Genomic DNA, 23,220 nt, shown 5'->3' on the forward strand with positions numbered 1-23,220 from the left:
ATCACCCTGCCACACCCTCAGAAACCGCACAGCCTTCATTTGCAATGTCCTCTGCCACCCACCATACCCATGGGGTGACGCCAGATTTCTCTGGACGCCTCCGGCCCCTTCCAGAGAAGCAATGAGAACCCAGAAGCCACTACTTCTTCTCTGGTGATGGTGGACCTGCCTTTGGAAGCTGGTGCCGCTTCTCTCCTCTGGTACTGAGGGGCAGGGGATGCCCATTGTACCTCCCCATCACCACCTGAGAAGTGAGGGAAAGCAGCAGCAGGAGAGCCTAATGGATCCCCACTCTGCCTCTTCTCCTCGCTTCTCCTGTGGAAGCGCTGGGTGGGGAAGCAGGATCTGTCGCCTGAAGCAGCTTCCTCAATCTGCCGATGGTGAGGCCGGCTCTTCATCTCCAGCAGCTGCTAGTGCTGCCCAGTGGCTTGCGCCGGAGAGACCTCCCGCCTGAGCCTGCGGGTCTCCAGCAGCTACTAACTGACCGTCGAGGCGCTCTAGAAACCACGCTGCTTGACCACTGGGGTGAGACTAGCGGGAAGGCGCGCGCTACTCCCACGCTCAGGCTCCGCGCGCGGCTTCTGCCGCTGCGAGAAGACGAGCAAAGGTGAAGCAGCCTTCCGAAGGGGCGTGTCCTTGGCTGCGGGACCACGGCGGCCACGTGCAGAGCGTGGGCCAGGTGGGCGGGGCGTTTGTACACGGGCCTCCTCCTCCTCCTCCACCACCACGCCCACTCCACTTCTTCTTTCGGCGGGGCGGGGAGCGCGTGCGCGCGAGAGAGAAGAGGGGGCTGGGATTGGGGGGGGGGAGCGGTGGTTAGCGAGGAGCGCTGACGCGCGCGCCTTGTGGGGGCGGCCGTTGCCTCTCCTCCCCCTCCCTCTACCGAGCGCCGGCTTCTTGCCTCTGAGGCGAAGCTGAAGCCGGAGGCTCCTTCTCCTGCCGTCCGCCCCTTCCCCGCTTCCCCTTCGCTCGGGGCGCTGGGTTTTGAGCGGGAGACACCTCAGCGCAGCGCCAGGCTGCCGCCCTCTCGGCCAGGGGTCGCTCCTTTCCCTGAGGGAGGGCGCCAGGCGGTTCCTCTTGCTTCGCTCCGTTGGCGCCGTCGGACGTGAGGGGCGCCCTCTTCTTCCTCCTCCTCCTCCTCGGGAGCTTTTCGCCGGCGGCGAAGGAGGTTCGGCCACATGTGGGCAGCGCCAGCCCTCCTCCCGCTTCCCTTTCTTTCCCTCCTCCTCCTCCTCCTCTCTCCTCTGCAACCATTATTACACCTGTGAATGGAGGGAAGGAGCGAAGCCGTCGCCTGAAGCCGAGGAGGAGGCGGCGGCGGCCTTGACAGTCACACACACACACTCGGGTTATCTTTTGGTGTGTTTTTGCCCTCCGACCCTTTTCTCGTCGGCGGAGGAGCAGAGGGGCAGTCGGAGAGCTCCTCGTGGCCAGCCGCGGCAATGTGAGGCAGCCCTGCTGCGCGCGTGCCCTTGTGGAGTCTCGCTCCTGCGCGCCGCTCCGGCAGATGCGCCGGGGAAAGGGGGCTGGTTCGAGGCGCGCCCCCCCCATCCCCACCGATTTATTTGCATCGCTGCCTCCGCGGCTGTAGTGGCGGCGCCGGCAGGACCCCCCCTTTTTTCCCCTTTCTTTCTTCGCACGCCGCCTCGGTCCCTAAAGGATTGACTGGATGAAGAGCTTTCCTTTTGGGTGGTTGCCTTGGGGGACTGGCAAGCGGAGAGACTTCAGCTGACAAGGTACCTGTTCTCCAGACCTGGGTGGGGTGGGAGATGCAAGATGCTCACCTGAAGGGTATCCGCATCGTGGTCTAGTAAAGGGGGGGGGCAATAAAAAAGGGAGGGGAATCGCCATCCTTTTACCTTAACCTATCTTCTCACTTTTTTCTTTAAACCCCATAACCTCTCGATTTCTTTATGGGAATCGCTGTCGCCACCGTTATCATTTGCAGGCAGCGGAAAGGCTCATGGGCAGATTCCCCTCCCTGCAATGTGCATGTTTGGAGCAGGAGGCTGCGTCCTTTTTCTTGGGGAAGGGGCTGCTGCTCCTACGGTTGCCTGCTGTAGGGGCGTGTTAGCAGTGCAAGCGCTGCACGCTCCGGCTCCCTGCACGGGCAAGCCGGGATTCAAGCTGGAGGTAGTAGCTCTTTGTGGTTTCACGCTCTTCCCCGTTCCCCCACCCGCCACCCCCTCCCCCAAAAATTGCTGTTGGGTGTTGCCTCCGTTTGGGGGCGGGTGGCGGTTCGGGGGCGGTGGGTGAGCCATGGAGTGATGGAAGCGCCCGAGGGTGCTGCTGCTGCTGGTAATCGGTTGAAATGCAGTGGTTGCTAAGGGGAGAAAGCAGAGCTGCAAAGAAGCTATATTCTCCTCCTACCTAGCTTTGTGATTCCCCTTCACCCCCACCTCCGCTTAAAAGACGTGTAGATTTGGAGGGGGCGGGGTGGCATGGGGGACAGGATCAAGGTGGCTGAAGCTGTTTGCTGGTTAGAGCAGCAGAAGCTCCCACTTGGCATTTATGCACAGGAAAATTTGCAGCATGGAATGGAAAATTTGCAGCATGGTTGCAGGCTATGGAGGGCCCTTTTGTGGTGTGTGTGTGTGTGTGTGTGTGTGTGTTTCTCACCACACTGTAAGTACAATACTCCCCATCTTGCCAGGAGAGGGTGTGAACAAGTAGGAAGATGTGACTGGTAGGGCATAGTTTCTTTCTGTGGAAAGGGACCCATGTTGCTACCTAATGTCTGCCACTATAGCTTCCAGAGGGAGAGGAGAGGTATGCAAGTGGAGAAGAGTGAATTGCTCATGCATTGAACCAGCCATCTCATATTCACATCCACTCACCTGCACTTTCCCTCTGGGTGGCACAAGCATAGCAGCGGAGATCAGGCAGCATTCTAGAGGGTTACCAAGTAAAGGTAGTAGTGACAGCTTCTGCTCATTCATTCTGGGAAGCTGTGCTGGGCCCAATATTCTCTGCCATGCTGCCTGCAGATGGAGGGCAGGCAAGTAAAAGGAAACCACAGGCAAGGGAAAGAGGAGAAGCTCTTCCTTGTAGGATTGTGGAATCACTTACGTTCCCCTCAATCTTAAGAGCATGGCAGGAAGGACTAGGCAAGTGATGGCCGCAAGGGGTTGTTACCATTACTTCTGGTTGCTTAGCTGGCCTCTCTCAAACTCTGGGAGGCTCTGCCTACTCACTCTCTTTCTCTTTGGGTGCAACAATTGGAGTGATATGATGGGGAATGGTTGGACACAGCAGGGCTTCGCAGAACAAGTGAATCAGCGAAAGTTGCTACTGCCTCTTCTTGGTTGCTCTCCACTCTGGACAGTGCAGAAATGAATACTGGCTCCCTGCATCCAATCACTACTTGCTGCACAGGTGAGCGAGCAGAAGGACAGGGGCAGAAATTATTGTGAGCAGTTGCCTCTGTCCAGTTGCACACCTACACTCTCCTCTCCCTCTGGCTGCAGCGGTGGTGGGTATTGGACACAGTTGCACTGACCCAAGAGAGGGCAAGTTAGCTGGGGGAGACCTTTCTCTGTTGACAGTGCCACAGGGCCCAGTCCTCCCTGAGAGAGAAGATGAACAAGTGAATGGAGGTAGCATTCTTTTTTGGTTTGTACACGCTCTTTAGGCAGCCCTGCTGGTTCCTGTTTTTAGTGCCGTGCTGTCCATGGAAAGAGAAGGTGGGTGGACAGAGGCAACCACTACTGCTTTCACTTGCTTTCCCACAGTGTCCCTCTGGCAGTGCAGTGAACAGAGCCCAAAGCACTTGGAGGCTGTTGTACCTTAGCACCAAGCTAGTTCATGGTCAGTGTGAGCCATCCTGTGGTGCTGGGCCCTTGCAGCATATTACGTTTCTGCAAGATTTAAGCTTGTGTGAGTGCTGGAGAGGACAGGCTAACCTTATGGCTTCACAACATATTGTGAAGATTTTTAGATACATAAACAGATAAGAGGATTAGACTGTTAGATCTCATAATTTCAGGGGCAATTGAAACACACACACACACACACACACACACACCAGAACACTAATCTCTTTTTTCATTGTCTACAGATAATAGCACAATTGGGGCTTTCTCATTTGAGCCACCAAAAGAGTGTGGTGTGGAGACAAAATGGAAGGGTCGATAGCTAGAATTGCATTGATTTTAATGCAGTTCAGACTGTCCCCAGTGGAAATTGCTCTGCAATTATGTGTGGGCATCATAGTTCTCTTTTAGTTTTAAAAATAGGGAAACTCAATTGGCGTTATTTTATGTCAATACTGTGGTGGTCCTCTTATTAAAAATATTCATATTCTTTGTTCGGTGTGACTAGAGACATTTAAAATACTCATCTATTTCAACCCACCAAGAGCCCGCTTCCTCCACCCTCTTCTTCCCCATGGTTGTGACTCAGAATGGCTTTCCTTTTTTGGTATCTATGTGAAAGAGATGTCTGTAACCCAACTTTACTTTGCTGTTCCTTCTTAGCCATGCCTATTCATTAAACGCCCACAGTGTGCCTGCCATTATGTAAAGTTTATTTGAATTCTGCACACTGGGCATGCTCAGTTTTCATTAGGTTGCTTTGGGCTTGCTTTACCACCTCTTAGGATTTTTTAAATAAAGACTATAAATCTTGACATTCTCTCAGACCTCCCCACTCCCTCTTGTGCATGGTTGGCGCCATTTTCGCTACATAAACCACATTCAGTCTTGAATTTTGAAAATAGAGAAATGATTCTCAATACAGTTTTTAACTCATGAAATATTTCTCTAAATTAAAAAAATGTGAATGAATGTGCACTACAAAGAGTATGGAAGATGGTACCTCAATTAGGGAAAATGTTGGTAATTAGCATGTATTTGTTTCTAATTAAGGCTTACTAAGGCCGTGTAACTTAAGTTCCAAATTCCAGCAGCAACTCATTTTAATAATTCTTGAAATTTAGTCATACCCATGTTGGATAAGAAAGAAATAATGGGTTGTATCCTGTGTTTCTACAAGTTGAAGCTATTTAACAACATAGTTTTTTCATTGGTGAAATGTTTTATTGTACAGGATAATTCATAAGCATGTTGCTGGTAACTTCATTGCACAATAGATTGCACACCTGTTACACATTGAGTTTCTGCTAGCACAGTTGTTGGAGTTTATTTCTTTGTTGTGAAACATTAAAACCCGAGAGTCCTTGCGCTAGCTAACAGAACATTGAATAGAGCCCAGTGTTCTTCCATTCAAATTTATTATCGCCTTGAAAGATAATATGAAAATATTTAAATATTTGCAACATTTAAAAAAAAATCTTGAGGCCTTGAATTTTGCAAGTCTTCTGGGAAATTTGTTGCTTCCCCCTATGCTACCAACATCTTCACCATTTGTTTGACCAGAGAAACAGGAACAGTTTCTGTGTAACATTTAGCGGTCAAATAAATGATTCCTCAACTGATTCCCTTGACTTGAAGATAGCACAACCATGTTGTGTAGTAATGTGTCATCTGTATAGCTAGCTTATAGACCAGAGATATCCAGTGTGGTGCCCTTCAGTTGTTACTCCAACTCCGGTCAACCCCAGTCAGCTTATGGTCAGGGTGACAGGAGCTGTGGTCCAAGAACATTTGGAGGGTACCATGTTGACTATCCATTATATACCCATACCCTGAACTGCAGTTGGGTTCCTAAATATTGTGGTTAATCAGGCTGGTGTTGCATCTTGCTTGAAGGCAATCTGCATGAAAACACCAGCACATGATAAAGATACGGGAATTGTAGTTATTGCAAGAAAACAAAGTTTAGATTTTCTTAACTTTGTTATAAAATACTCACTTTATACGTATTTTAAAATCTATGTTAAAGCTTGCTGTGTCATCATATATATCTATATCCCAACTTCTTTCTTGTTCCTCTCCCTCGGGACAAGTTTTAGTTTTGAAAGGGATAGGTCCCTGTATGTCTTTTCTCCTAACCCTCTTCTTTCATTCTCTCTGGAAATACATTTCTTTCTTCTTTAGTCTTTCTAATTAGACGTGAAGGTGGAAGTTAGTCCCTGCCTTAGATGGACACCTATCAGTGCTTGATATGGCAGGAAAACGCATGAAATTCAAGTTGGAATCAACTCTTTGGGTCTGATTCCAGTGTAGATGTGTTGAAATCACTGATCAAATGCTAGGTTGATTCAACAGGAATGAATGGTATGCCTCTTATGCTTGCTCTCCTAGCGGTCACTAGCTAACAAAGTGTAACACAAGCCCCTTGAGATTTAGAAGATTTGTTTCCTTTTACTAGTGGTGTGAGTTGAATCAGATTGAATCCTTCTGGACCGTCTAGAGGAGCTGGGACACTGGGGCACTGTTATACGGTGGTTCCGCTCCTTTCTCCTGGGCCGTGTCCAGAAAGCGGTGTGGGGGATGAGTGTTCAGTCCCCTGGGCTCTCACTTGTGGGGTGCCTCAGGGTTCCGTCCTCTCCCCCATGCTTTTAAATATCTATATGTAGCTGCTGGGAGAGATCATCAGGGGGTTTGGGCTGGGTGTTCATCAGTATGCAGATGACACCCAGCTCTACCTCTCTTTTAAATCAGAACCAGTGAATGCGGTGAAAGTCCTGTGTGAGTGCCTGGAGGCTGTTGGAGGATGGATGGATGGTTGCTAACAGATTGAGGTTGAATCCTGACAAGACAGAAGTACTGTTTTTGGGGGACAGGGGGCGGGCGGGTGTGGGGGATTCCCTCGTCCTGAATGGGGTAACTGTGCCCCTGAAGGACCAGATGCACAGCCTGGGAATCATTTTGGACTCACAGCTGTCCATGGAGGTACAGGTTAAATCTGTGTCCAGGGCAGCTGTCTACCAGCTCCATCTGGTACGTAGGCTGAGACCCTATCTGCCTGCAGACTGTTTCGCCAGAGTGGTGCATGCTCTGGTTATCTCCCGCTTGGACTACTGCAGTGCACTCTACGTGGGGCTACCTTTGAAGGTGACTCGGAAACTACAACTAATCCAGAATGCGGCAGCTAGACTGGTGACTGGGAGCGGCCGCCGAGACCATATAACACCGGTCTTGAAAGACCTACATTGGCTCCCAGTATGTTTCCGAGCACAATTCAAAGTGTTGGTGCTGACCTTTAAAGCCCTAAACGGCCTCGGTCCTGTATACCTGAAGGAGCATCTCCACCCCCATTGTTCAGCCCGGACACTGAGATCCAGTGCCGAGGGCCTTCTGGCAGTTCCCTCATTGTGAGAAGTAAGGTTACAGGGAACCAGGCAGAGGGCCTTCTCGGTAGTGGCGCCTGCCTTGTGGAACACCCTCCCAGCAGATGTCAAAGCAATAAACAACTATTTTACTTTTAAAAGACAACTGAAGGCAGCCCTCTTTAGGGAAGTTTTTAATATCTGATGCTGTACTGTTTTTAATATTCAGTTGGAAGCCACCCAGAGTGGCTGGGGAAACCCAGCCAGATGGGCGGGGTATAAATATTATTTATTATTATTATTATTATTATTTATTATTATTATTATTCTCTTTTGGAAGAATGAGCCACATTGATAACTCTGGACCACTTATATTATAAAGTCCTGTTAAAACATAACTTTCTGATATGAGGGAGATAAGAATAAACCTATCTTGGGTATTTATAATGTCACCATGGTAACATTTTCATGCTTTGTACTTGGCCTCTGACATTTTCACCTAAACAGAGCTCAACAGAAAATTCTATTCTTGTTTCTACTAGGGTAAATTGTTGCGGGCAATTGAAATGCAAGGAAGGATGCACTTTGAATCACAGTTATATTTAACATTTTTTTGTTAGTGTTAAGTGTAGAAAAAAGCATAGTAACTTGTGCTGGCAAGTTAGATGGGTGTTGGTTCTATGCATCAATTTACTGTATTCCAGTATTCAACAAGAGATTCAGGCTTACCATGACAACACCCGCTCCCCTCTCTCTGTTCATCAAATATTGCAGTGGATATTTTTTTAGCACAAAAGCAGCACCTTCTTAAAGAAATGACAACACTACAATATATACTACAGTGAGCAAACTTAACTGTACAGAATGCTTGTTCTGAATGGAATTATACCTGCTTTGGGGGGAAAAGCTGACCTATTTTTCCTGAATTTTAATGCAGCTTTTAGATTAAGATGACTTCACACTTCTATTTTTAAAAAGTTTGATGAAAGCATATTAAGGAGAGTCATGATTTTTAAAACTGTAGCTCTCTTCCACCAAAACTGGAGTGCTTGCTTTAAAGAAAGTATGTGGTAGATCTGTATAAATTTGAGAGGACATAAGAGCCCTGCCGGATCAGATAAAAGACTCATCTAATCCCTCATCCTGTTTTCACCAAATGTCTGTGGGAAGTCTGTAAGGAGGACCTGTGACAGTCAAGGTAGAACATAGCTATCGTGGCTAGTAGCCACTGATAGTTTTATCTTCCATGATTTTGACTAATCCTGTTTTAAAGCCACCCAAGTCTGGCCATCTTTTCATCTTGCTGGAGTTCCATACTTTAATTATGCACTGTGTGGGGAAGTACTTTCTTTTGTCTGACCTGAAGCTTCTCTTCCAATATTCAGCTTTATTGGATGGTTCCAAGTTTTAGTATTGTGAGGGAAGCTAAAAACTTATCCATTTTCTCAACTCCATACATAATCTTGTATACCTCTACCATGTTTTCACCCCTTACTTGTCTTTTGTTTAAAGTAATCCCCCCCAAGTCATATTTTTACTCATAGAACAGTTGCTGCAGTCCCTTGATCATTTCAGTTGTCCTTTTTGGAAGTTTTTCCAGCTCTATAACATCTTTTTAGGTGAGGCGACCAGAACTGTACACATAATCCAAAGTACAGTATCACCGTAGATTTGTATAGCACCATTATGATATTGGCATTTTATTTTCAGTCCCTTTCCTAATGATTCCTAACATGTTACCCATTCCAGAGAGGAGAAGGCTGACAAAAGCAATAGCCATGCAGCAAATTTCCACATTCACAGAAAATAAGGCATTGAATAAGGGAGCCATTACTGCTGGTTTATAGTGACCAAAGCACATTTCCCTATACAGATAAGAGATAAAATTAACACATTTTCAGTTATTTCTGATTAGATCTTATCTAACTCAGTGATTAAAGAAGAATGCAGATTTTGACAGTAAATTGATTTTTCATGTTATTTTCCAATAAGAGAATGCTAGTTTATGGAGAGATTGGTCAGAGTCTGATCTCTATCAGTCCACAAGCGTCATGGCTCTTTGGTGCACAGAAGTTTCACAACACACATTCATTTTGCAATACTTGCATTTGTGATGTGATTTTGAGGTGATAAGAATCAGTAAAGGTCCCCTACAAAACAACAGCAGACAGTTCTATTTTTTACCTTCTCAGAAGTGCAGTGTATGTAAGTGAATACTCCATCTCTCAACTTGATAATCACAAATAATGGCTACCCAGAAAGCCAAGCTGACATTTGTTCCCTCTCAAGTGACATCATGATTGAGGGCAGTTGATCTAGATTCTAGGTAGTACAGTACTTGGTTTCATCTCTAATTGAACTAGTAGTATTTTGGTGGTATAAAGTTAAATGATCATTACTTTGAAACCTTCATTTAGTGGCATCTAACACCAGCTAAAGAAAGGTTGTAATACTGACAGATTGGGAGTTGTTGATTAGTCAGTAACAAGGTGACCTTCAGTAATATATGGGGAGTTTTCCTGTTCATTCAGTCATGTCCTACTTCACAATGTTTCATTCAGTTCCTCCTCCCACTTAGTTTTCTGTCCCCATCCCCAACAATCAATCAGCATTCTATGCCCACTCAGGTTTTTTCTCATTAGGATTCCCCCACCCCTGCTAAAGATTTATTATATTTGTGCAAGCCTTTGGGTTCCCTCAAGCCTCTTGATTTTGTGTGTGTGTACTCAGTGAACATTAGCAATAGCGCAGGATGTGTATAACCTGCCTGAAGTTTTATTGGTTTTTTTGTTTTTTTAATGGATATAATGTATGGTATGGATTCTTTGCTACTGAGGTCTGTTTGCTGGGAGAGGATCCCTTGTTGGGATCATGTAACACTTCCAGTGTGAGTGGGGAGGAGCAAAGCAGGTATAATTTAGGCATGGAAAGCCGGGCTTTATGCCTTATCTTTCAAAGGAACTGTTAAGGGGGTTCATTTTAAATCTAGAATTTGCCTTCATTTTTTTCTTTTCTAGATATAACACAATATGTTCTTCTTTATTACAGTTTTTCTAAATCTGTTTAACTCTGTATGTTATCTTTTTTAATTGAAAAGCAATAAACCATGTAGATTCTCAGATCTTTAGTCAGCAGTCTTTCACAGCATCATGAGACAAAGTATATATATGCATTAATTTGTTGCAGTGCACATGTAGCAATCTCATTGCTTTCTAAACAGCAGTTTTACAGGGAAACTTGGTTCTGTAAAAGTAAATGACATCACAGCCGGCAACTGCTCCTAACTAACTTCTCCTGTTGGTCAATGTCCTACATAGAAAAAAGTTCCCCAACTTGGTGGTAAACCTTGATTTAGCATTATGTTCTAATGCAGTTAATTAACATGCAGCAGTTACCAATCAGTCATTTCTATAGAAGCACAGATCCACATACATGGTTATTTGCATTAATGAGTCAGTTTTATTGGCTGAAATGGGGACTTCTTGCAAATGCAGTAGCTCTATTTGGATGTTGGAGCACTAAAGAACTCTGGATCTGATTTTGTAAAGAAAAATTCCACTCTCCACACACCTGTGGTAAGGAAAGACTCAATTCAGAAACATGATTGCTGAAGCATCCCATGAATCTTTCATAGGAAAGTTGTGCTCATGGTAAATAGTGTAGAAATCATGTCCTAAAAGAAATAAGTACTGAAAAAAAGTCTGAAAGTAATAAGTACTGTTAACCTTGAGAAAAGAAAAGAAAAAGTTGTCAAAAAAAAATACTTAGATGACACCCAGGCATATAGAGGAAACGGTTGCTCGTTGTAAATATTCAGGAAAGGTCCTGAAATAAATTATTTAAATTGCAACAAAGATTATATACTTCTTGTGGCAGGGGTATATAGTGGGGAGACAAATCCTAAAGGAGAAAGTTCCAGCAACATACGTAATATGTTATTTAAAGAGCGTTTGGACTCTTGTGTGAATGGTGCTTTAGATTTTGGACATCGTTTCTTAGCTCATATAGTATAGTGGCTCTAAAAGTATGAATTGTTGTTTATTATAAGATTATTAGGCTGTATCTCAGTGGCAAGAGTTAAATGGTTGTTAAACTTCCCCTAAAGTGAGATTCCCCACCACTATCTGTTGTGCCTTACAATGTGTACTCTTAGTTAACAGAGGAAAACGGTGAAGCACAACAGACTTGCCTAGTATCCCATGTGACCTGAGTGTGCAGAATCCTCTGCATAATGTTCACTGGTACTGTGCTTTGGCAGCCAAACTTCCAAGCTTCATGGAAGTTCTGAAAATCATTGATAGACTCCAAACTCTCTGGAGTTCTTTTGTTTTCCAGAACATTAAAACTGGTGCACAGTAATAACTTATATTTTGAAATCAGCAAAATCTTTGATATTCACTACCATTCCATTCTACATTTCTCACTTTGACTGGATTTTTTGGTGGTGATGTTCTGTGGATGGATTTAAGTATGTGCTATTACATGCTTGTGAAATACAGTGTCGTGGTGATTGTCCTTCATTCATTCTCCTTCCATGAGTTTTTGCCGATTTCCCCTGAAACCACTATGAAGAAGTAAGTAAATAATGAGTAGAATAAAGAACTAGCAAGCTGCCTGTTATATTCTGCAACACTGTAGTCTGAAATACTGATTTACAGCTCAATCCTAACCATATCTGCTGGAGTTAGGATTTGCAGTTTAAAAGAAACAAGTGAAAGGATGCCAGTGCTATAATTCTCAGTTTGAGCCTTGTAAGAAATATGACCATTTGACAGGGCGCTAAGAATTCCATATTCTGTCAGTAAGGAGACAGGGTGCTGTAACCTGTGCCTCACTGCTGATGGCAAAATCTTACTGGAAGGCACTTTACAGATGGGAAACATAGACTGATTAATAGCTTAATTCAAAGCTCTGTGAAGTAAATGGATGCCTTTCTTTTGACAAAATGCTCTTTATTGGTCCTTAAGCAGCTTGCTGAAAGGCAATATCTGGAAATGTCCACTAGAAGACTGAGATGTGCCTATAGTTCTAATGTTCCAATCTGTCACAGTTTGTCATAAGATATTGCATGCTTACCATCACAGTTTTCTGTTTTGTGTGTCCATTCTTTGTGAATTCCTTGTTTCTATAAAAGGCAGCATTCAAGGCTGATTTCTCTCAATTTATTTTGCCCTTTTCATCTAAAAATGTAAACAGGACCCTTAATAATAATAATATAATAAATTTTTATTTATACCCCACTCAGGGGGGCTAACAGCAAATATAAAACATTGATTAAAAAGTGACTTAAAAACAGCATAAAATACAACATAAATGCAGGATCAATGTCAATAAAATTAAAAAAATTCAGGGTCATTTGGAGGGGGACCCAGTCAGTAAACATCAAATGATCACCAGGGCTAACTGGCCAAGTTGGTCCTACAAAGGCCAGCAAGGAGACCAGGAAGAGTTTAAATATGGGGTCTCGGAAGGGTTTCTTCATAAAAAAGGAAAGGGGAAAGGGAATAGAGTATCAGGCTAATTCAAATTGAAGCTTTCTTAACAATTATTATCAGCTCCAAAAATGTGGCAAACGTCTTAAATACATAAAAGTGATAGATAAAAAGGATATATATATATGCAAAGAACCAATCTATTTGTGAAAAGGGTGAAAAAGCTCCCTTCACCACACCACAGGCTGAACTTTTATTGCAGTTGCAGCCTCCACTGTTGCGCTTTGTAAGAAAAGAAAACAACAGAGGAAAGACACATGCCACTTAACATCAAATATAGCTTAGCCTGATAGATAGAATTCCAACACCATAATAAGAAAGAATCAAAATGTAAGCTTTCCTGGTTTCCTCAAAGCTTTAACCAAGTACAACAAGTAAAGTGATGTAAAGATTTGGGACTTCCCTGCACAGACAATTCCCCATAAACGGTCTTAGAATGCACAGTTGATATATTTTATCATCAATAACTAGGCATACATGGAAGTCAAATTTATTTAAAATTGTTGAGGTGGTGGCAATGTAATTAAATATGTACTAAAAGAGGTTTCTTTTTTCTTTCTTTCTTTTCTACTTCTATAAAGGGTCATCTTGATTATGTTTTGTGTAGAGTGGTCCATAAAGTCCGGATTCAGAGTCAGTTAAAGTATCCTAGACAGAGCAAACATGCAGGAACAACATTGCCTAAGATAATCAATCTAAATTATGTTCATATATTTTTCCATGTTTCTCCTTCACTAATTGTTTCATGTTTTGGAATTTAAATTCTTTTGTATGTTTAGTGGGTCAGTATAAAATGACATGCAACTCTTAGTATTTCAGTTTAGGCTATTACATTGGATTTTTCTTTGCAACTAGAATATGATACAGTACGTGCATTTTCATATTAAAGTACTGCTCTCCACTGCAATGCAAAACTTTTAAAAAGACACCTCTGAATTGTTCAGTATAAAAACTCTTGACAACCTTGTGAATTTTCATATTTGACAAATGGTTCTTATTCATGCCAGCACTTCAGACTAATGTTCTGGGACTTGTGGGTGTTAGAGAACAGAACAAATTTCCATATCAACTAATTTGATCCCACACTAGAGTTTTAAATGGGATTATTTTTGACAGTCCTTATATGGTAGATTCACCCCCCAATAAACATGACTATCAAGTACACAGTGGCAATTATAAATTTTGAATTCAGTAGATATGAAAGCCTTGCTTCCAAAAATAGTAATTTTGCATGCTTCCTCCGAGTCTGCACTTTTAGATAATTAACTTCTGATCTGCAGCACTAGCAAGGTTTGGATAGCTATTTAGGAAACAGAATATATTCATATTACTACTTGTTACTTCACATCCAGTTCACTCCCACTTCTAATTTTTGAAGCTGCATTCACATGACGTTAGTGACAATTCATATCAATCCTGTGGTTTCTTGACAAATACTGCTCTTTGGTGCATTCTCCCCCCCTCCTCAAACCAGCTTCAGACCAATGGGAAAGCAGGATGCTGAGTAAGCAACAATGTGAACGTATCCAAACAGCTGTCTTGCAGGCATAGATAAGCATGCAAGCACAGACGACAGTGTAATAAATAGGAGTTCTAGTGGGATTGCAGGGGCAGGAAAACCAAAAAGGTTGTGTGTGCCGGGGGGAGACATCCCCACCCTCTCTCTAATGTGAACATCTCAGTGCACATGCAGCTTGAAACACAGTGTGGGGAAATTGCCCCTGTGCTTAAAAAAATATCCTCACTAATGTGAGCATACTCTTAGATAGGAAATAAACTGCGGCAGAATCTGATTGTTTTGGGGTTTTTATGGCAATGAGTTTGTGCAAACTGTTAAATCTGCTCTGTAACCTGGGGGTATATAATGTTTTTGGGTTAGACCTTTTTGACATTTGAATTGTGTGGCTTTTAACCATGCAAGCACTCGAGGACAGTTTAAAGGTTTTATTTCTTCACAAGGTGATCCACTGTCTGTGCAAAGATTTAAGATCTATAAAGTTGTTCTGTAATGTTACACTGTGCAGCAAAGACTGAAGTAAATGGGCTAACATACTTCGTAATCTCACAATTTAAATTTAAATTTTGACAGTCAGTTGCAAAAAACAAAAAAAGCTGAAGGGTAAGAAAGAAAAGGAATGAGGTCCAAATTTTAGAGGCAAATTATAAAACTGATAATGTGGAAAATGGAGCTGGATTTGTAGCAATAATGTACTGGTGCTGTGTTGTACAGAATAAAAAATATTGCGGCATTTATTTGGGATATTACAACTGCACTGAGCCTGGGTTGGTCCATATTGTTCATTGTGCTTAAGTCCTGTTGAAATCAATGTGAATTAAGTCATTACTAAATTTTCATGGTGAGTTCATTGGGACCTAAGTGCTGGTAACTTAGTCTGAATCCAACCTATTATCTCCACCTACACATATTTTTGATGCAGGTCCAATACTGTTAGGATTGCATCGTGATGATAATGAGATAGCCCCCAAAGTAGTCTGCTGTGCTGATGTATCTTTCCATCCCTTTCCTCTGTAACTCACTCACATAGGTAGCTAGAATATGACTACAGTAGGCCATTGAATCTGCAATTGAGGCTGGTGTTGCCTCATTCCTAACAGAGAGGCTTTGCCTTCCCACCAGACTGAAGACATGATATATCTATTGAGTATAAAGGACATTTATTAATTAAAGGATCTTCAACAAGCAAGCAAACATGAATGTAGACACAGTATGATTTGAAGCCATAGGAAAGCAAAGCATCCGTAAATGCTTTTACCCTCAGGTGCCTCAAAATCCTTAACATAACTTTTGCCAAGGATCAGACATTTTGCCCAGACTCCAGTCTACATGACCGAAACATTCTATTAGTAGTATTAGCCAAACAACCAAATGCAAATCTGTTGAATCATCGGTCAAATTGATCGTTCGAATCAGTCAAAACCAATTTCCCAGTATGAAGTAAGTGAAAAAACACAACACCCCCCCCCCCTTCAGCCAATAAAGCTATCAGCTACTCCCATACTGGTACCAAATAGCAGGACTAGCTGGTGCCCCTGTGCTAGGAGAAGCAGAAAGTGCAGAGACTTAGGCTGCTATATACAGGCCAGCTCCTGCCTTTTGTTGATGGGCAGTGTATGGTGCCCCATGTGTCAGAATGCACAAACGCTTAAATTGTATGTCTCTACCCCAGATGCAAGAAGCAGTGTGGCAAAACCAGCCTCGCTATAGCAGTATGAATCAGCATTTTCCCAAGGGTAAGACCATTCATAAAACCAGGCCACATCTAGCAGCAGTTCCTACTTACTTTAATGTTCAGTTTTTTCTCAGATGAACTTAAAAGAAGCAATATAATAGTCCTATTGAGAAAAAGAAGCAACATAATAGTCGTGTTAAGAAAAAGAACTTTTGTTGATAGTTTTTCTCTTTTTGAAACTCGGGGCTTTAATCCTATAATAAATAAATCCCCTCACCTAAACTTCTGGGACTTAACTGTTAGTGCTATGTTACTTCTTGGTATGAAAACATCAGTAAAGACGATAATAGTGCAGAGAGAGAGACAAAATATATATCAGAAGTATCTGTAGAATAGGTAAAGGTAAAGGGACCTCTGACCATTAGGTCCAGTCGTGGACGACTCTGGGATTGTGGCGCTCATCTCGCTTTATTGGCCGAGGGAGCCTGCGTGCAGGTTCCACGTCATGTGGCCAGTATGACTAAGCTGCTTCTGGCGAACCAGAGCAGCGCATGGAAACGCCATTTACCTTCCCGCCGGAGCGGTACCTATTTATCTACTTGCACTTCATGCTTTTGAACTGCTAGGTTGGCAGAAGCAGGGACCGAGCAACGGGCGCTCACCCTGTTGCAGGGATTCAAACCACTGACCTTCTAATCAGCAAGCCCTAGGCTCTGTGGTTTAACCCACAGTGCCACCCGCATCCCTGAATAGCAGTAGGTAAACTAGTTTTTCTGGGATTGTGTCCATTGCACAGCTAATGCAGTAGGAGTCCTTCCTCGCTCCCCCAACCCTCTGGAGCAGATTTTTTAATGTGTGGGGTTTGCAGGGGAGAGGGGGGCGAAGTTCTGTTGTGCAAGCAGAAGTCTGTTGACTGAATGGAATAGCAGCAATGGATACAACCCAAAATTTGTAAATATTCTCTGTTTTAGAATAAACTACTCAGATTTCATGAGTTACTATATTGCATAGAAGTATAAATATAAACTAGTTAAAAATGTTGTAAAATCTTGCGCATACTGTAATAAGCAAACTGATAGCATGTATCAATTGGAAATGCTATTTTTATTAGGCTTAAATTTAGTGTCAAAGGGACGTTCATATTTAGCCTTTTCCATGATATTTTAAGATGTCTGAGCTTTTAGAGTATTCCTGCTAACATACTAATAAAGTAGACTTTTTTTTAAAAAAAATGTGTTTTTTAAATATCCTTTACATCTGTATTAACATAATTTTTAAGCACAAACAGACACCCCCGTCTTTGCTTAGTCAGCTTTCATGTCCCTTTTTAAAAATTCCTTATGTCCCTACTTACTGAAAATAGGAGACCGATTTCCTTGCCTCACAGTAATTTACTACAGGCCAAGACACTAAGAACAGGGACATTATTTTATTAATTAGATTCCTCTCTTTTTCCTTAAAGGAGGCAATATACCTGTTTTTTCAAAACAGTTGTGATTTTTATCTTGCCAACTATAAATTTTATCCTTTGTTTTGTTTTAGTTATTTAGTTTATGAAAAATCTTAATCAACTACTGTTCTTAAAAATATTGGAATTGATTGGATTACTAAACACTTGCCAGGTAGGACAGCTCACAGCTAAGTTTAGGTAGTTTAGGTAGAAATCTGATGGAATATTTCTTTTCTAAAATAGTGTATTAGGAAGACGATACCTGTTGTGACTAGGGTCATAGTACATGTAATTACAAGTGATATTTGTTCCGGGTGAAGTGGTCGTCTGTTACAGCTGCTGAAACAAGTAAAGTAGGTCTATATTATCAATTATTAATAATTTAGTGCTCATCAGAGTTTGTTTATGCATCCAGGAGTTTAATTACTGGAGAGGCATTTGTGCTTGTTTGGAACTTGTATATTGGGCTGCATAGGAAGATGTAAGCTTCAGTCAAGTGGAGAAAAGGGTGCACCGTACTTCTTAAGTACAAAGTACAAAGAAATGTGCTGTTTTAGAGAATAGGCCATATGATTGCCCTAGAGAAATTGGTATAAGCTACCTGCTAGCTTATGTCCTTATCCTTTGGACTTCTTACTGTTTTATGTTGATGCTGCTGGCAAATTCCTGGAGCTTGTGTCAACTTTTTTTGAAACTGTTGCATAGTAATTTACTTATTAAACTTTCTTCCCCTTTCACTTTATTATTTCCATTTTCTTTATGAATTTCATGCACATCGTATATACATGATTTGACATATGGGAAGGAGGAGAGCCTCGGAGTTCTCGTAAATAGACAGACAGTGCTGCATTTATTAACCAACATTGTGCCATTTCAGGGGCTCTCAAAGGGGGTCCTAATATATATTATTTTAAAACTGTAGAAGTCCTGCAGTATATTAAAATTCAGACGTAAATCCAGTTGTAAAACTTAGTGTTTCAGCATATCTAACCTTGTGCGGAAGATACAGCAGCAGTAAATTGATGTAGGTAGTTTTCAGGACTGTTCCAGATTAACATCTAACCCACAAGGCTGAACATCAAAACACAAATTTATTTCCAAGTGGAACAAATGAGAGTAATACTCTTCACATCTTCTCAAGAGTCTACTCTGTGTATAACACAGGCAGCTGTTGCAGGTCAGAGAAAGCAAAAATAAATAAATATTCTGTTCAGATGATGGTTTCAATGGGATTTTTACAACTGAAAGAAACTAGGTCAATACAAAGGGAATAGTCAGAAGTTCAGATTTGCATATCATTCGAAGTGTCTTTTTATTTGAATGTTTTATCAACAATGTTTTATCTCTCAACTAGCTATGAAAACTATGAGTACAATCCGGACAAAATTAAAAATTTAAGTGCTACAGAATTTCAGTGCAAGGCTTAAGCTTAATGTTCCTACCTTAAAAGGCTGCTATGGGCTATTTCACATTACATTAAATTCAGTTGCTCAACCTTCAATATGATCATTTCACTTATGAATCCTAGAGATAGTAGAAAGAGAAACAAGGGAGAAAATTACACAGAGGTTTATTGCACTTTCAGCCTAGGATCAGGTCAGTACTAGGACAAGTCATCTCCTAACACCTATAGCTTCCTCATATGTATGCTAATCTTTGAAAGCCACTGCAGTTTAACCCAGTTCCTTAACATGCTTGCAATACTAGCCTTTCGTGACTTCTTGAGAATTGGATCTGACAATGTTGCTTGCGTGTGTTAGGGAGGAGGGAGTACCACTGGTTGATGACATGTCATGCTCCTTCTGGGGTAGTTTGTCTACCTTTGATCTCCACCCTGCACTCAGCTCTCACTTGTAGCTCCTAGAAGCTGTCAGCATGTGACAGCACCCACATCCCAGGAAATGGCTTTGACTGGTCAGCTAAACCAGATGAGGGTAGCCGATAGGTCTTAAATCCTCAGTGAATTAGGCACTTCCCATGCATGTGAAGACAGGCTCTGGTAGATTGAGACTAATAGTGGGTCCAGTGGTCAATAAGACTGTTTCTGCACATGCTGTAGAGGGAAGTGAGGGGTAGATGGGGCTCATCAACCTGGGAAGGTAGCTCATCTAGGAGAAGGATAATGCTGAATCTAAACCTCCACTGCCTTGTGAGATATCCACTGCCTTGCAGTATATCTTCAGGAGAAGAAAAGGCTAAGGAGTAAACCCTACACAAACCTGCAGTGAAGTCCCTAAAATGGTTGGATGGTGCCTTGTATGCCTCCTCCTGGCAACTCCTGCAGCCAAGCTGGTGCCAAACGTATTGTTCTGCTTTCCTTCGGACCATATCCACGAGGCTGAAAGGGAGGTCTTGTCATCTGGGCAACCCAGAACCTCCATACACAAGCTTGTGCCCCAGGGAGGTCACTTTGCTGCTACTAACACAGCAGTTTGACTTCACCCACAGAGGCGCCCTTCATTGTCTTTTGAGATGCCAACGAAACAGAGCAGAACACAGAATTCTGAAAATTAAGTTTGGCAGCTCTAATGTGTGGGAACAGACAGATGAAATGTGGAAATATCTGTGGTTTAGGGAAATGTTTATCTTTACATTTTTCTTTAATGCATGACTTGACGGGTTCCTTTTGTTTCATTTGGAACAGTGCAAGGTAAAGGTTATTGTTGGGGAGGGGACAGCAAAACTGAGAGTCAGACCTGTTGGGAATGCTTCCTTGCTTTCTGTTTGCTATGTTTTAAGATAGGCCAAGGACTGCCTAAAAAAGCGAGGGTGCTTGAATAAACAGTCCTTCAAATGAACATACAATCCGAAGCATGCTTACTCAGAAGTACGTACTAACACTTGGGAGGGTTTACTTCAACTCCCATATTCCCTAACTATTGGCCCTGCTGGCTGGGGCTAGAGGGGCACAGATTTTCCTTCTCTGACTTACATGTACTTGTGTATAGAATTGCAGCATTGCCATACTTGCACGGGTAAAAGAAAACAAGGGAAAAGAGAACTGAAAGAGGCAAGAAAGAAATTTCTATTTTTTTTAATCATAGAAACCTTCATTGTTTAGTTCCAACATGAATGTAACTCTCTACTGTGAATTATCTGTCATTTAATATCTGCTTTATAAATCTGGATGGAATAGAGTTAACTTGTTTTACTTCTGCTAGGAAGGATTGAAAATCTTTTTAATTGGATTTCTTATATGCTTTAAGTGATGACATCCATGCTTTTATCCACAAAATAAGGGACTGTATTTTATGGCCTCATTCTCTCACTTTGATCAGAACACAGTCCCAAACTAATTAAGCACAGATAATAAAATACTCCCAGAATGTGCACCCTGGCTCAGTGCCACTAAAAGAACTTGCACTCATTTCTGTGGTTCAGTTTTCCAGGGCACTGTCTGATGTTAGTGCATTGGTATGTTTGTTTTTGTCTACAGGTTCACAACTTATTTCTACTCGATATTAGGAGCAAAAAATGATGGAATCTCTGGGTAAGAACAAGATGGTTTTCAACTATTTACATGTATTGGTTTTGCAAGCAACATTGATATGTTTCTGTAGCACTTACCTAATTGTTAAGTAATATGGTGATAAGGATAACATTAGCACACCTTTTAGATTATTCATATTGTGTCTCATTCCAGGCAATTCCCCTACTTGTTCTAAATTCTTCAAACTGAAATAATATCTGATGCAACTCTGTTTCTCTTATCTGTGCAGCTATGCATTTGAACAAATATGTTCCTCACTCTCTGTGTTCAGATTATGTATAGTGAAGATGATGATACCAATATAGTTCTCTTTTTGTATCATGATTCACATGACTACTGAAGTCTTGAACTGGTATTTGTTCCCTAAAACTAGTTGTGGCAGCAGAGCATATGCATTTTAATCCTTTGATTTCACGTGCTTCTGGATTTGAGGGCTGCTTAACCCAGTAAGGATTAAGAGCACGCACAACCATGTGTAAATGGGAAATGGTCCCTGTTTGTCACTTCATGATTGTCTACAGGAACTACACTGTGGCTCTGTTAAGAGCTGCTTCTAATTTGAGTGACAATGTTGAGTCTGTGCATATGACAGTTACTGTGCCTAACAGTCAGCATGCATCATCGTACATTCACCGTTTTCTAGTGCAGTGTTCATGCGTGAGCAAGACTCAGAGCACAGTCCCTCATATGAAGACTCTTATTGGCTTCAATAGTAGTAGTAGTTGTTTACCAAGCTCCTATGCATATAAAGGGTCGAAAGCATAATATCTGTGGCAGAGGGCCACATTCCAAGAAAGCAGGCAAAGTTGCTATCACAGGGGGTGCTTCTATACTATGTGTTCACTTTGGAATTGCCATGCTTTGTTACTCATTCTTTTAAAAGAGCGTCTCCATGACATCATCACCAAACTGTTATTTACTGTTTCCACTGTGATTCTTCTATTTTGTTTAAGATCACAGCAAATCCAGCCGCATGCTACTATTCAGTTCTTTCCCCCCAACTCCAAGGTGCATTTTGCCTTAGTACCCCTTTTCTGTTGTCTTAAGAAGCATGGTTTTGACTTGTGCACTCATATATGGATGGGTGAACTATACGTCTACTTAAGCACATCTTCACATTATTGTTCCCATGGATGCCATTTTATTAGCATGTTTTGAAATCAATCTAAATTTGTAGTAAATTTTAATTTCTACTAAACAGTATTTTTACTTTTTGTAAGAAAAATGATTAAAACCTGCTTCACGTGATGCCTTTCTGGTCAGCACTGTTATAGTGACCTATACGATTTATTTTGTTGGGGGGGGGGCAATCTTCAAATTACAGTAATAGTAAAATAACTGTTGCCTACTTTTTTAAAAAAAAGAAGGTAACTCTGCAATTGCACCTTAGTAAAACTGTATTTTAGTGCAAATTATAGAACTTATAAACTGATTTTTAAAATGGCGTCCTCAGAATTATTAAAATTGTCTTTCACACTAACCTTTACTCAAACCTGTCCATGTGATGATCAGGTAGCAGCCGTCCCTCTACTTGTTGTGTTGAAAAAGAAAATCATAGGATGTCTGAAATTTGATATGTTTGACGTAGGATTGCTGAACACATACAGGATGTATTATTCATCCTTGCAGCAGTTTCATAGTTTCCTGAAGCCATGTTTTGGCATAAGCAGCATAAATGGTTGTAGTGCCATCATTTTGTAAATTCCAAGGCCATCCGTTTTAAGCAGTTCTTTAACCAAATTTGGTTTCTCATATTTTTTTTTTTTGTTTAGCTATTTATATAAGGTATTTATATACTCCTTTTTAGGCAAATCCACAAAATGGTTTACTTCTTTTAAAATAAAAACAACCCACAACCATCAATAGCAAGTACATAATAAAACAGCCAAGACAACTTAAAAGGAAAAATAACCTTTTTTGAAAGCCAAATCTTACCTCCCCCTAAGGACAATATGATCCTTGAATGGCCCTGTGGTGGCAGTTACAGGGGGACAGCTCAGCTAAATTACCAGAATCTAGAATCTCTTTTCTTCCCCAAGGGTTAGATGTTTCTTGAGTAACCCTATGATGGCCACTGGAGAAGGATATAGAGATAAAACAAATTCAGCAGTCCTATTCTGTGCAGCAGTTCTGATCACACTCTTTGCTGCAGATGTCTTTTCTTATTTGAAAGGAGTACAGGCAGCAAGCATGAGCAGTTCAAACAAAGCATATATTGTAGGTTGAGCTAGCTCTGAAATTCATGCTTTTAAAACTGTTCATGCTTCTGTATAGTCACTAAGATTTTCAGATATCTTGCTAAGATGGATAGATGAGTGAAGTTGCTGTTATTCCCATATTGCAGCTCATAAAATTTGTATGAGGGAGATCGTAACTCTGTCGCTTATAAAAACTGCACACCCAGCAAAAGCATCATCAAGATCTGT

At 41.9% G+C, this 23,220-nt stretch overlaps 1 protein-coding gene and 1 long non-coding RNA gene across 15 annotated transcripts in view; one reads left to right on the forward strand and one right to left on the reverse strand.

Moving 5' to 3' along the window:
• The first annotated feature begins 754 nt into the window (after positions 1 to 754).
• LRRC7 (leucine rich repeat containing 7) overlaps positions 755 to 23,220 on the forward strand; it is a 172,062-nt gene continuing 149,596 nt past the window's right edge. For 4 of the 14 annotated variants that reach the window (XM_081915435.1, XM_081915436.1, XM_081915434.1 and 1 more), the window contains exons 1-2: positions 778 to 1,736; positions 20,741 to 20,794. In XM_081915435.1, the coding sequence (XP_081771561.1) occupies positions 20,779 to 20,794 (16 nt within the window). In that variant the 5' untranslated portion in view covers positions 778 to 1,736; positions 20,741 to 20,778. Of the gene's footprint in view, positions 1,737 to 20,740; positions 20,795 to 23,220 lie in introns of all 14 variants that reach the window. The other 10 variants (XM_081915427.1, XM_081915431.1, XM_081915433.1 and 7 more) reach the window with 8 other exon arrangements.
• LOC309372142 overlaps positions 14,808 to 23,220 on the reverse strand; it is a 56,328-nt gene continuing 47,915 nt past the window's right edge. The window contains exons 4-7 of the long non-coding RNA XR_014169422.1: positions 22,730 to 22,868; positions 22,276 to 22,357; positions 15,966 to 16,017; positions 14,808 to 14,977 (exon numbers count right to left, since the gene is read on the reverse strand). This is a non-coding gene — a long non-coding RNA (uncharacterized lncRNA). The remainder of the gene's footprint in view (positions 14,978 to 15,965; positions 16,018 to 22,275; positions 22,358 to 22,729; positions 22,869 to 23,220) is intronic.

Source organism: Podarcis melisellensis (assembly GCF_964234715.1).
Source record: "Podarcis melisellensis genome assembly, chromosome: 6".
Lineage (NCBI taxonomy): Eukaryota > Metazoa > Chordata > Lepidosauria > Squamata > Lacertidae > Podarcis > Podarcis melisellensis.